General features: G+C 37.0%; 1 protein-coding gene across 1 annotated transcript; it reads right to left on the bottom strand.

Annotated features, from left to right (window-relative positions):
- Window positions 1-7,580: 7,580 nt before the first annotated feature.
- On the bottom strand, window positions 7,581-14,345 carry LOC122290427 (protein Iojap, chloroplastic). Its single transcript, XM_043098091.1, has 5 exons — window positions 14,045-14,345; window positions 12,175-12,301; window positions 11,190-11,328; window positions 10,988-11,076; window positions 7,581-7,812 (listed from the first exon to the last, which is right to left on the bottom strand). The coding sequence occupies exons 1-5, from the start codon at window positions 14,291-14,293 to the stop codon at window positions 7,691-7,693; spliced, it is 726 nt and encodes a 241-aa protein (XP_042954025.1). The 5' UTR covers window positions 14,294-14,345; the 3' UTR covers window positions 7,581-7,690.
- Window positions 14,346-15,076: the final 731 nt, after the last annotated feature.

Below are 15,076 nucleotides of genomic sequence, written 5' to 3'. Positions count from 1 at the left end.
AAATCTCATCCCAAAACTCTCTTGTAACCTCACAGTGAAGTAGGAGATGATCCATAGATTCTCCATTCTTTTTACACAAATAACATCAATCCATCACCACACACCCCCTCTTTCTCAGATTACCTGTGGTCAAGATCTTTCCAAGGGCGACACTCCACACAAAGAAGGCTACATTAGAAGGCACACGAGACCTCCAAATGCTCTTCCAAGGAAATATAGGATGATCTTGTGTTGACAATAGTTTGTAATAAGCCTTTACAGTAAATCTCTTGTGATTATTAGACCTCCACTTCAAACGATCACATTGTGCCCCAGGAATCCCCATGGAGTATAGTAAGTTGAGAAACTCTGATAAACTAGATAATTCTCAGTCAAGAAAGTCCCTATTAAAAGGAATATTCCACTGAAGAGTCCTAGTTGAGAATAACCACATATCCACCACGAAGCCTCCCTATTAGTAGCAATACGATAAAGGGTTGGAAAAGTTCTTTCCAGTGCATTATCTCCACACCACACATCCCACCAAAAACTGATTCAATTGCCTTCTCCAACTAATAATCGAACATGTCTTTCCAAACAAGGCCGGTCCTTTCGTACAAACTTCCATAGACCCACCCCTCTTACATCATTGGAGTACCACCCACCCCAAGCAGCTCCATATCTAGCATCTATAATTTCATTCCACAATGCTCCCCCCTTCGAGTGATATCTCCATAACCATTTCTCTAACAAAGCTTTATTGAAAGTTCTTACGTCACACACTCCCAAACCACCCTACACAATTGGAGCAGAGACTATTTTCCATCTAACCAAATGGAATTTCTTCTCCTCTCCCCTAAGAATGCCCAAAACTTTTTCTTAATCCTATTCTCACCCCTGTTGGAAGAGGAAACAAAGATAGAAAATATGTTGGGAGGTTAGTAAGGGTAATCTTAATAAGGGTGAGACGACCCCCTTTCAATAAATACATACGTTTCCAACCAGCCAATCTTTTCTCTATCTTCTCCACCACCCCATCCCATATGGTTCTAACCTTGAAATTTGCTCCCAGCGGGAGACCTAAGTATTTCAATGGTCGCGATGACACCTTACAATCCAAGTAACTCACTAATCTACTTATATTTGGAACCACACCAACCGGAACCATCTTAGACTTACTAAGGTTCACCTTGAATCCCGACACTGCTTCAAAGCAAAGTAACAATGAATGTAGAGTTTGTACCTAGCTCTTCTCCGCTTTATAGAAAAGTAAAGTATCATACGCAAATAAAATATGAATGATTATAATCGAGCCCCCAGTGGCATAACCCACCTGAAAACTAGACAAGAAACCTCCATTAACAGAGGCCTGCACCATCCGACTAAGAGCCTCCATCACTATGACAAACAAAAGGAGTGATAGGGGATCTTCTTGCCGCAACCCCCGAGAACTATAAAAAAAACCAGCAAGTGTACCATTAACTAAAACTGAATACTGGGCAGTTGAAATACAATGATGCATCCAAGCAATCCACCTATCACCAAACCCACACCTCCTTAGCAGGTAAAGAAGGAATTCCCAATTTACATGATCATAAGCCTTCTCCGTATCGAGTTCGTACAAAATACCAGATGCTCCCTCCTTCAGTTTATGATCCAAACACTCATTTGCAATGAGCACTGAGTCAAGAATTTGTCTCCCATGAATAAATGCGTTTTGAGGCTTGAAAATGATGTGTTCCGACACTGGGCTTAACCGATTGGCAAGGACCTTCAAAATAATCTTTTATACACCACTAACTAGGCTTAAAAGGCAAAACTCCTCAATGACCAAATTCCCATGTTTTTTAGGAATAAGAGCAATGAACGTCGCATTTAAGGATTTTTTAAACTTTTGAAAAGAATGAAATTGACTAAAGACTTGCAAAACATCACCTTTTACAATGTCCCAACAAGTTTGAAAGAAACCCATTGAAAACCCATCCAACCCTGGTACTTTATCCTTAGCCATGCCAGAAATGACCTTATAGATCTCATCTTCATCAAAAGGTCTCTCCAAAACACTCACACTCTGGGAGTCAATTGACTCAAAGGATAATTCATCCAGCTTTGGCCTCCAACAAGCCGGTTTAGATAGAAGGGTTTCGTAATAATCCACAATATGGTTTTCAAGCTCATTAGGAGAAGACAGCACTTGCGTACCCGATTGTAGAGAGTCAATAGCGTTACTCAGCCTATGTGAATTAGCCACATAAAATCATACATTCTTTCTCTTTCCTTACATTTTATTCTTTAACATAACAGTCATGCAATTATGATATCATAAAGCTAATTGTGTGTTTCTCCAAAATTTTCAACCAAACCTATAATGATTTAGGTAGTTATGTAATTTTCTAAATCCTTAAACATTAAACATGCCATGTTTCATGCAGAGATCTCTCAGATTATCTCTATTCCTTACCTACCATCCACTATGCTTACTTGAAGCATTGTTGTGGCATGCTTGGTCTCATGCTTATACCATACTTAGCTCAGGCTTATGACTTATGAAATTCTTGGCTTTGTGCTTGTGACATACTCGCTCTAAGGCTCATGATACGCTCGAGTTAGATGCTTTATTAGGCTCTATTTGGGGCTTAACCAAGACATGCTTGCTAGGTCTAGGGCTTGTAATATTTGACTTTCTCTCTTTTTCCTACTTACACTAATATATTATAACATGCTTAGGATTTTAGTGCATTTGGTGGAGTAGGAGATACCTAGGATAAACCATACAATAAATGGGGTGGCCAAGAGGGTTGAAGTTGCAAAAACCCTAATTCTTATTGGTTTGTTGCCGGTTTATAGGGTGCTTAACATGCTTTGATGGTTGGGACGACATACAATGAATGTATGGTTAAGGGTCATGATGACGTGATGGTGGTGTTGGTTGTGGATGGTGGTGTGCTTGAATCTAGGGTGTTTTAACCCATGACATGTGTGTGGGAGTGCTCATGCATGGGGTGGTTAACCCATGACCTACATGTGTTTGTGATAGTGTGAGGGAAAAACAAGAGAAACTTACCTATGGAGTGGGGTGGTGAACGGCATGGGAAGGCTTGATGGTGGTGGTCGAAGGTGTGGCTTGTGAAGTGTGTAGGGTGTGGTGTGAATTGTAGAGTGCAAGGAGTGTGCGATGCCAATATTGAAGATTGAAGTGTGTGTGCTAAGGTTATGGTCCTATAAATAGAGTTTGTGGGGATGCAAGTGCATCTGGGATGATACTTCTAGTGTCATGCCCAAGTAAGGAATCAGGAATAGGCATGGTGTCTTAGTCATCCTAGGGCTTTCGGCTAGTGCTAGGATTTTGACTTGGAGTAGATAAATCCTAGAGTTTTTGGCTAGGGCTAGGAAATTTAGGGTTTTTGGCTTGGACTAGGTCAATCCTAGGGTTTTTGGCTAGGGTTAGGAGATGTGATATACTTAGGAATTTTGATTAGATTAAGAGCTGCAATTAAAACTATAAGTTGTGATTCAATTAGGAATTATAATTAAACTAGGAATTGCATTTGAATTAAGAGTTATGCTTGGATTAGTAGTTGTAATTGAAGTAGGTTTTTGTACTAACCAAGAAGGCTTACTCCCATGGACTCTTTAATGGGCTTGGGCGAGCATAGTACTTGGCCTTACTCGCTCTTCCTTTGCCTTAATGGAATTGGGTCCAATTGTCAGTTTAAGTTAAAATTTACTTTCTAAAACTAGAAGCCCTAATTCTAGTGTAACCATAACTTTCCCAAATTAGAGACTTGAAAGTTCGGGGTGTTACACTCTACACTCTGGTTTCTTCCCTTCTCGAACCTCATCCATTATCTTCTTTAGGTCTCCATCATCTGCCTAAGCACTCTTGATCTAATCCAAAATTGTTGACTGAAAACTAGGCTGCTCAATTATGCCTATACCTCTCTGATTATCTCAATATCGGCCTTTTCCATATCTAGCAAAAGATTCCTATGAGGCTTGTACATGGTAGTCATAGTACCTGAAGAAGATTTCCTACTGAGTGCGTCTGCAACCACATTTGCTTTGCATGGATGATAGTTAATGCTACAATCATAATCTTTCAACAACTTCAACTTCTCCATTGTCTCATGTTCTACTACTTTTGGGTGAATAAATACATTAGGCTCTTGTGGCCTTTGTAAATCTCGCGGCATACACCATAAATATAATGTTTTCATATCTTAAGTGTGAACACTGTTGTTGCAAGCTCCAAGTCAAGGGTTGGGTAATTCTACTCATAACTCTTGAACTAGCGTGCATACGCCACTACTTTCCTATGTTGCAGCAAAATGCAACCCAAATCCTAAAGAGAGGCATCACTGTAAATAATAAAATCAGTAGTACTTGTGGGAATAGTGAGCAAAAGTGCCATCACGAGCCTCTCATTCAACTCTTGAAAACAGTTCTCACACTTTTCTATTGAGACAGACTTCATGTCCTTTCTATTCAATTTATGTGTCGTAATGCCAAAAAACCCCTCTACAAACCTTTCGAAATATCCGGCGAGTACCAAAAGGTTACTAACTTCCAGCATATTAGTGGGCCAACTATCTTGAGCCCTCAAAGCATTTATGGTCCAACCCACTAACTTTTGTATTTAACCCAAAAACTATTTAGCAAAGCTTTCCTAAGATAAAGCCCTAATTAAAACAATAGTTAATAGCTCAACAATTAACTAGCATAAAATAGCAACTTAGCATCACACACATAATAGAATTACAACAATAATACTAATAATTTTGATGATAATAATAATTTTCTAAATTAAACGAGGGAGTTACAGTTAGTGATTGGATCCTCCGCTTTCCAACGTGTGCATGTCCTTTATTCTTTCGGATACACTTCCACCTTTGTGGGTAGGCTTGCTCTTTTCTGGGTTTGGGCCTTGGGAACTTTGGTTGACGGGTGGCTTTTTAAGGACCTTTTTAGATCACTTGTGACACTGTTTTGTCATGGGGTGGCCTCATGGTTACCCTGGGCCTTTCCTTTTTATTTTAACTTTTTTTTTGTATTTATATTTTCAAAACAGAACTTTTTGCTAGTGATTTTTTAATCTCAATAAATATTAAGTCTTTTTTTGTTTAAGATTTCTTATTTTTGTGGTGTTTTTATATCTTTTTGAGTCGTTTTTTGGTTTGAAAGTCTTAGAACCTTGTATTTAATTTTCATTTTTGTTCATATGCCTTATAAAATTTTAAGTATATATTTTTTAAATTTTCGAATACTTTTACATTTTTATATAGGTTGCTGGTCAAGTGACGCCTGTTTGTTTTTGATTTGACATTTCTAATGGTTTGCTAAAGGAAGAACTATTTTGATCATTTTGCAAACACCGTAAAACAAAACATGAGTCTAAACCAAACTATACATTCAAGCAAAGTTTCACGCAACAGATATCCTCCACACATCTCTCATTCCATATAATACACAACCAGAACTCTTCAATCAATCAACTGAAATCTGTGAGTAAGATGCAAACTTCACATAGGAAACCTGGACTAAGTTCATGCAAACTTCACATAGAAAAATCTGGACTAAGTGCAGCACTATTGATGGTTCCTCTGCCATAATAAGCTGTAAAACCATGCCGAAAAAAGGACAAAGGAATCTCTACCCTCTTCAATAGTTTCCTACGAATAGTTTTAAGGATTTGATTCTTAACCAATTAATGCGAATAGTTTCATGGATGAAAAAAGGCGTGAGGGTTTGCTCTTTCTGACGAGGACTTCATTGCTTTCTAACTAACAACTTCTTAGTTCTTTGGATTGAGAAATACTTTCAATCCATATTATCTCATCTCATCATTATAATTTTTAAAAGTTCTCATACAAAATATAATAAACAGTTTAACTTTTTTCAAATCTCAAAATAATAATAATATTAAAAAATAATATTTTATTCAACTAAAACTAAAACTATCTCATCTCATCTCACTATCCAAACAACCTAGTCTTGTGGATGGCAGTCTCTTTGTAATCTTAGGCCATATTAGAATCTTGCATGGAGGGGTAGTAGACTACACATTTTTTATAGTTCGAGATGGCAATTGTCAAAATTAATTATTTGGGTGCAATTACAAATTCGTTGGCAGTTTACGGATTTTAGTGTATTTTTTTCATTTTTTTTCAAAATCATTAGAAAAAGATTATAATGTCATGTTTTTTTTTCTTTGTAATTGTATTTGTGTCATGTTAGTTCTTTTAGTTAGAGAAATAATTTGTATAATCTTATAGCATCCAAGCCCCGCATATTCCTTTTGAAAAAGTTCGCAGAACTTTACACTCCCTAGAATTGCATGTATTACTCTTTGAGAATACCTTTAGGCCGGCCGGGTTGTCCAACCTCAAAAAGCAGCCCTCCACATGTCATTTAATTTACCTCTCCTGTGCTTACCAATAGCTGATCAAAAAATATAAAACTCCTAAATCTCCCGTGCCCTCTTCGCCTTCCACTAAAGAACCCTGACCTGTCCAATTCTGAAATAGATTCACATTCGACAAGAGTGCATATTCCTTCTTTTCAGTGAAAGTCTGATCTCCTCTTAAACCCAACACACACTCTCTCTCTCTCTCTCATCCTATGTAGCTATCTTTATCTCTTTCTCAGTATCTCTCTTCTTCATGAAGAACAAATCTGGCAAGTCAGGTAAGGGGAAAAAATTTAATAGAAATGGCAAAAGAGAGAAGGGTAAAGTAGTGAAGTCACCAAAATAGATGGTTTTATACCATGGAATGCTCTCAAAAGAAGATTCTTTGCAATTAGAATGGGGAAAGAGTAGCTGAATTTTTCACAGCCAACTACATATTTTGTGGTTTTGTATTTGGATCAAGACTACTTAATCAACTTGCCCTTGTAATTGAATTAAAATATGCACTTATTTGAGTGCACAACAGTCGAATTTGTTAATGGAATTTTGATACTTTGCTCATACTTCAATTTCCTAGAAATATCATGAAATTCAAACTCGATTCTTTTTAAAGCCCAATTCATTCCCTTAACATTTTGTGGTTAAATTCTATACATTTTTAGTTGTCCTCACCTGCTTGATAAAATGCCAGACTGAGATAGAGGGATGCAGTTAAAGTGAAAAATGCCAGTATGAGACGCACTCAAAAAATGAATAGACAATTCTGGGCATAAAATACATTTCCGACAATTTTTAAAAGAACCTCAAAAGAGGGGGAATTCATAAGGAAAGCCAACACCCTGGTGCTAGGCGTAGTCCGAGGTTAGTGCTTGGCAAAGACTGACTGCCAACTGCAGATGGAGCTCTTTGGACAAGAGCCATTTTCCCCAAGCAAAGAAGGTCAAAGGGACTTTTCTTTTTTTCATTTGTTTGTTATGGGTTTTAATCATGTGTGGGTTTGTGTAGTGTGTATTTTTCTAACTTTCCTACGTGTCTAACTGTTATTGGCGGGCTGTTTTTCTCCTATTATCAGTTGGCTGTTCCGAAGCGTTTCACTTAGACAAAGAAGCTTCAATTTCTCTGATTTTTATTTTTTATTTTCTAATGGATTGCAATACAAACGATAAAGACATATTGTACAAGAATCGGAGTCGGATGAAATATAAATAATGCTGACTTTTAGAATATGTAGGGGTCTTTTACAAAGAGCTGGACGTTGCAGCAACTAAATGGACCCTTTAATAATTTAATAAAATTAGAAACGTTTCAACTATGAAATGGCGGTTGGTTTTCAAAAGGCAGCTCAATGGATGTTGCATTACCGTAAAATTCTTCCAAGTTGTAGAAAGCTCTTTGTTGAGGAAGAAATATATGGATTACTACGTCACCTGACAGCGCCAAGACAATACAACATAACTGTTACCATTATAAACTCCATGACAAAAAGCACTCAGCAATTGAATCAATGGCAGGAGGCAACAAGAACTGAACCAATAGTTGTTGCAAGCTTCACTAGTAGGATAGATGTTAGTTTTTAAATAAAGAAAATAAAAAAATAAAAAAGAAGAAGAAGAAAAGAAAATCCTTGGTAGACCTATTTTCCCAGTTGTAGCAAGCCTATCAAAATCCCTAATAATCTTAAGGATAGATATACCCTGTAAGTTGAGAAATATCCAGTAAATAATTCGAAATTTTATTTTATTTTTTATAAGTAAATGATAATATTATTAATAAAGATAGGCGAAGCTCAAGTACACAATATGGTATACAAGAGATAAGACCTATCTAGGTTGAAGTAAATAATTTGAAACTTATACACATGTACATTACTCACTACGGAACTAAGTAAATAATGCATAAATCATGTTCATTAAAAATGAATGGAAACATCAAACATACATATGTAATGTACATGTTCATGTTCCAATCAAAGGCATTCAAGTTAAAGCCCTGTTAGGTCTTAATTGGCAAATTGACAGCAAGAGAAAGTTAGTGATAGAACATGATAAGTGCATTTGTTTCCAGAGCATACATTCATTGTTTTCCATCAAAAGGGAAAACTAAAGGTTGCTGATCTATGACTATTACATCTGTTATATGCACACATATTTCTTAGATTGAAAAACATATAAAAATTATGTGTAGGTCCATATTAGGTGAGTCATGTCATTTGATTGTTGCATACGTGATCATGCATTCACAAAACCATTCACTGCACATAATCAAAGAGAGCATATATTTTGCACCTCCAAACTGGTACCTACTTTGCAATATGGTATCTAAACTACAAAACTTGAGACAATGCCCTCTCAAACTACCAAAAAAGCACAACGTGCACTAAGGTCTGACGATCAGGAAAGTCCCACATCAACTACTTTTGGGACATCAACCACTTTTTAGATATCACATTTCATGTTTTTCCAGTTAGTTTATAAGTACCAGGTGTATTTTCCCCAAGAATCAATCCCATAAACTTTGATTGTATTTATTGGTTGGACTTGGAATATCAATCGCAAAAACTTTTGGAAGGTAAGCAGACAAGGAGACAGAAAACTGAAACTGAAGAGTTTTGATCAACCGCATATTATCTAAACTTAAATTGTTAGGGAATTGTGTGGAAAAATTTAATAGTTGGACAAAAGAGGAAAAACATGCAGCCCCCCAAACTTATTTTAACTTGCAATGTGATACCTAAACTATCAAAGTTGAGATATTGCACCCTCTAACCACAACTTTTATGTTAAATAGTAAATTTACTCAAACTTTAACCATTACAATAACAAAAAATAGGTAATGTAACCTAATCTTAACCATCGGATTTGCTCAATTTTGATTGTTAAGGTGGGAAAAAATACATGACACATTCTTGACAGTTAGATTTTAAGTAGGGTGTATTGTAACCTCTAGTAATTTAATAGTGCCTTTAATAGTGTCAACCCTTGGGCTTGGCTCAAGTGGTAAGAGCCTTGGTCTTGGTGGTAGGCTCCCTCCAGGTCCAAGGGTCGAACCCTTGGGTGCAAACAATTTCTAGAGCTCATCAGACTGAGGAAATTTCTCCTTATATTACCCAAGGTGCACTAGTGGGAAACTCCTCAGTGATAGGCTATGCACCACTGGGATTAGTTGGGACTTGGTTCCAAATACCAGGTGCCAATAAAAATAAAATTAACAGTGCAATGTCTCAACTTTGATAGTTTATACACCACAATGTAACCTGAAATCAGTTAAGGGGTGCAAAGTATATTATCCACTACCCAATCAATTTTAGACTTCAAAACTGTAAAGTAAGCTTCAGGCCGCTACCTGTCCAAGTGAAGTAAATTAAATAAGTTGGAGTTTGCATAACAACCGGAAATGGCATCTTAGTGTCCACAGCTTACTAATGAATGGAACAGGATGTCGAATCTTTATATAGAAGACTCAGGAAAGAGCCAAAATATTTTATATTTGATTATATTGGGGCAGGAGAGTTCAAAGGAAAGATTGCATTAATAAATAATATAAAATAGGCTCCAAATAAGATAAATCTCAGTTCCCTATGAATGAGTAATGAATTGTGAACCAAGTTTGACAATGTAATTAATCACCACCAAAAACCCCAAATTAAAGCAAGCCCAAAAGAAAGGGATACAGAGCATGTGGCTGACTTGCAAACTTCGAGAAAGCAATAGTCACTTTCATATTCGCTAATAAATATTAATTTTTTGTCATGACTTCAAACGTAATAGCCGTGATTCTTGTGAATTATGAGTGTAACAATCAGGGGAAGCACTAGTCAATTTGCACTATAACCCCCAAAAAATCTAGCCAATTTGAAGCTACCCTAAAATCACTTGGCAATTCGGTTTCACCTAATAGGTAGCCAATGTGGGACTTAAAACCCACTGACTACCTTTATAACCTATTCACTCTATTTGGGTTATTCGAACTCCCAATATGGGAATGGGTCAGCTGTTTGCTTTTAGTGCTAGGATGGGACTGAACAGTGTCACAAACTTCTCTTCTTAAATTCTTGACATCCTTAGTTAAGTCATGTCATGCAGTATTTCAGCATCACATGGATGGTCTTTCTAGGTGGCTTCAATAACCATTGAGGGAGAGCACTAGCCACATCTGCAGTACAAACCCACAAATACTAGTCAATTTGAACCTTCCCAAGAACCTAATAAAGTTCAGTTTCACTGAGTAAGTAGCTAAAGTGGGGACTTTAGCACCCACAACTAGCTTTATAATCTATCCACAACCTCGGTTATTCATAATCCCACACTCTATTTGGGTTATTCATAATCCCACACACTATATGGGTTATTCTTATTCCCAATGTGGGAATAGATGTTGCAGCTAGCCACAACTGTCACAGGTGACTTCATCGAATCATCATAGCAAATGAAAAAATGCAAAAGGTAGCAAGAGGTCAATGAAATGAGATTGCAGATGACATCCTCCACACTGACTAAAGGGTGTTAATGCCAATGGTCACAACCAAAAGAAAAATGAAAGTTTCTTTCTTTTAACTTGACATTAGAACAGATGAAAACTGTATTAGAATGAAAAATTCCTTACCAAAGTCCAACAAGGTCCACGAGTTGGGTTTTGAGTCCCCAGTTGGAACTTTCCCATACTTCTTCTCAGCTAGATCTCTTATTTTTGACCTGATTTGCGGTTTGACACAAAAATATCAGTTCAAGCATTGGTACAACACCCTGAACCATAATTAGGCTCTCCAACCAAAATATGAAGATCATCATCAAAGTTGAAGTCATACCCAATAGCATCAATCTGAGGGCGAGAAAATGCTGTGGCAATGATAAAAAATCGAGTCCAATACACTAGAGGCTTCACAAAGAGGACCTTTATATCACCTGCCTTGACCTCGCTGGCAACCTTGGCCATCGCCACAGCAACTACAGAGATGGCCGGAAACAGATTTAAGTTGGTATCCTTTACATATATATATATATATATATATATATAGGTTTAAGTTGGTATTTTTTGGGTTCTATGGTTTCTTTCTGCTTTCAGATTTTAGTAATAAGCACACAATCTGTGCAAGAAAAAATTAGAGAATTTTACGGTATCATGAATTTCTAGAGTTTAAGAAATCAAATCATCCTCATTCTCCAAGTGGAGATCACTAGAGAATACCATATCCTAGAATAATCTTGTGCTGAATAATTATAGAATTAAAAGGGACTCAGTAATTTCCATAGCAATTGTACGAGGCCTCTTAACAAAACAAAACTCTTCAAGGCCCTCACAAATTAATTCAGATTAGCTACTTGAATTACATTTCCCACGTTTCAAGTTTAGGAGTTTTGAGTATATACGTGAATTTATGCATAGGGGCAGAATATGTCCCTGGAGAGGGTGATTGATAGGTGATATATGGCGGGAGGTAGCAAGAATAAGAGGAAATTCAGAATTGGTAACCTAGGCAGTGTAACAATCATTAAAAGTTGGCAGTAGTTTGAACTTCATGCTGGAAGTACAAAAATCAATTTTCAATGCAAAATAATTTTTTAAAAAGATTTGCACAAGACCTTTTGTTTTTTTGTTTTTTCATTTTTTTAGTGGGAAACTTCCATATGTGTAATGCAGTAATCCAGCATCGAGCACTCTTAAACTAGGATGAAAAGAGATATGGGCCAGGATGGATTAGGGGTCCGAAATTGGATGAGATGGGTCAACATTATGTCATTAATGACACCGGTCGGAATCTTAATTTCAAATTGACTGCAAAATGACCTTACATGATAAGCTTTCAGCATCATCATCAACCTCTTCACTGTGAGGCTTTTGGTCCTTTCTCCTGAACACCACCTTTCCAAATTTATTAAACAAGTCATCATATGTATCATCTGTATCTTCACTTACATTCTGCAAAATATATTACTATGTCAGTGATGCAAACAATTACCTCAATGGTGTCCAGGTACTTCAAACAAGAAAAACTTTTAGCACTGCAAACAAATATTTTAATCAAACATCATTCTCCCCCCTCCCCTCCCAAGAAAGAACAAAAAAGGGAATCTGAGCAGTATGAGAGTAATTGAAAAGGGGGTGTAGGGGACAAAACTTTTAGGGACAAATAAACAAGTTAAAACCAAAGGAATCCACCACTTCTGCCATTCATTTTCTCTAAATTAACTCTGCATATGTGTTAAGAGTTAATTACCTTCCTAGTTACTAAGCTATGTTTGGGCACTTAGATGAGATCATCTCATCTCAAAACTTTTCATAATTTCCTTCCCAAGGCTGGAAAAAAATGGTATACACAACTTGGTTGATACCACTGTACCAGGGTTCCAAAAAGTCCATTGAGACTTGGGTGGCATCGGCCTACCTTGACAACCACTATTGGAAAATTCTTGAGGATTGTTGACTCAAAGAGTTAAGTGAAGACAAATAAGTGGGACTCTTCCCAAGATGGACACTTTGGCCACAACATTTTCCTCGATAAAACTAAGTTGTTTCTTCAAGTGATCTTTCTCCTAATGATAGATGACAAGTGTCTTGATCTCCAACCTTGAACCCACTGGCCATAATCACGATGGAACTTGTTCAGGTCTTTCATTACTTGGGGAAAATAGTCAATGTCAGTCCACGGACCACACTTGAGTGGCATAACACAGCCAAAGTTCAAAGAATAAACCATTTTAGCGAATTTTACTCCTTGGAGGATAGGTTTGCATAGAATCAACTAAGATATCTTTCACACTCATTTTCCCATCTGACCAAGTTATGCACCTCTCTCAATCAACCCTTAGCCAGATCAGCCATTTATAACCACTTAGTTATTTCCCTCTTTTTCTTTCATCATATTTGAGCCTTGGTGGATTAACCATTTTATTACCATTGATTTTGGACAGTTAGACTTTGGTCCAACCTGTTTATTAAAGCCTAGGGCACTCCAGATCAGAGAGAAACTTTACTCAATTCTTTCTTCCTTCCCGAAACACTATCACTCAGCTATAACATCCACCCTATATCCAGCAAACCACCACTGACAAACTCTCTTGCTGTCACACAAAACGAATGATTATAAAGTTTGTCGATCCTTCACACAAGGAAAACGGCTTTGCGGCCGAAATTGGGTTTAGTCTAATCCTGGGGAGATGTGAGTCGAAATATAGTTCGCTCCAAGTCAAGGAGTCCGGTTAAGGGCAACTCTTTCACGTGATTCTATGCATTGTGAGACCCTTACGTGCTCTTGAATACTTTTTATGCTTGACGATAATAAGGTTTACAGAATATTGTTTCCTATTATTGTTATATTTTAGATTAAATACGTTCGAGAACTACAAAAATTGTGCATCATCGAAATATTTTCCAACAACTAAAACATAGAACAACATTAGACCCCAGATCCATAAAACATTTTTCTAAGCTTTCCTCAGTTTTCACAGCACCCGAACAAATTTTATATAACTCAAACTAGCAAACAAAATAGAAATAGAACCACTACTTAACAAAGCTGAGCCGAGTAGAGTTCCCATATCCCACAACCCAAAACGTTATCAACCAAACGTATCACTTTCAAACCAAAGTAGCCAAAACCAAAACAGACTGAAATGAAAACAACGAGGGGAGGGGAAGTGGGGATAAAACGTTATCTCTTACCTCTTTGCCAATTGCCATAACCAAATACGAGTCCCTTGTCTTGAAATTAAAGTTTCTGGTACTGGGTACCCTCCAAATGCAATTGTGGTGTGAAAAATTATTCCCATCCATGCATGTGCACACAGAAATCCTTTTGGGTCTTTGACGGAACTTTGATTCAACACGGCACAGATTCCGGAACTCGCCGAAAAACTCAGTTGCGGAGCCCGCTCCTGTGCCAGCGATAGATAGCATAGTGCCTACTGCCATGGTTGCAACTGGCTGATGAACGACAGAACAAGGATATAAAGATGAGAGAGGCTTTTAAAGTGATGCACCTGAACGGGCAATGTTTCCTGGAGTTTTAGCTTGACCCGCATTTATGTTTGGGTTTTGGGTTCCGGCACGCCAGAAACCAACCCAACCCAGTAATGGAGCCCATGCCTAACCCCTTTTGCTAAGTCTACACCAAAGTTTTGAATTTCGTCCGTGACCATTTTAATTAAAATTTTAAAACGAAATATTTTAATATTAGTATGTATTGATGTACCGTTTCAAAATAATTTATATATAGACAAATAATTAGTTATATATATAAAAACAATCATATATATAAATTATATTTTAAACTAACTGAAATATATATAACTAAAAATATTTTTATATTCTTTATATAAATATATTAATTATAAAAATGTAATTTTTGGTTCAAGTGTTACCATTATAGACGAGATATAGAGTAGTTGTACTAAAGTAGATGAACTTCAAGAAACAATTGAAAAACCTGGGGAAAAGTGGATATTTTTTTTTAAAAGGAAAACTTGATCTCATTCAGAATAAACTTATAACATCGCAGTAGCTACAATTGACTAAATGCAAACGGGGCATTCTTCAATATCATATAGATCTACAGAGAAATTGAGGGCTGATTTAGCTAAAACATGTGCAACCTTGTTTGCCTCTCTACACGCATGTAATCCTATCCACTGGCTATAGGTGTTCAACAGTTGCCTTGCATCCTCTATCATCAATCCCCCTCTGCTCCAGTCGGAA

This window comes from Carya illinoinensis, chromosome 12 (genome assembly GCF_018687715.1).
Source record: "Carya illinoinensis cultivar Pawnee chromosome 12, C.illinoinensisPawnee_v1, whole genome shotgun sequence".
Taxonomy (NCBI): domain Eukaryota; kingdom Viridiplantae; phylum Streptophyta; class Magnoliopsida; order Fagales; family Juglandaceae; genus Carya; species Carya illinoinensis.
This window is presented reverse-complemented; position numbering and strand designations above follow the sequence as displayed.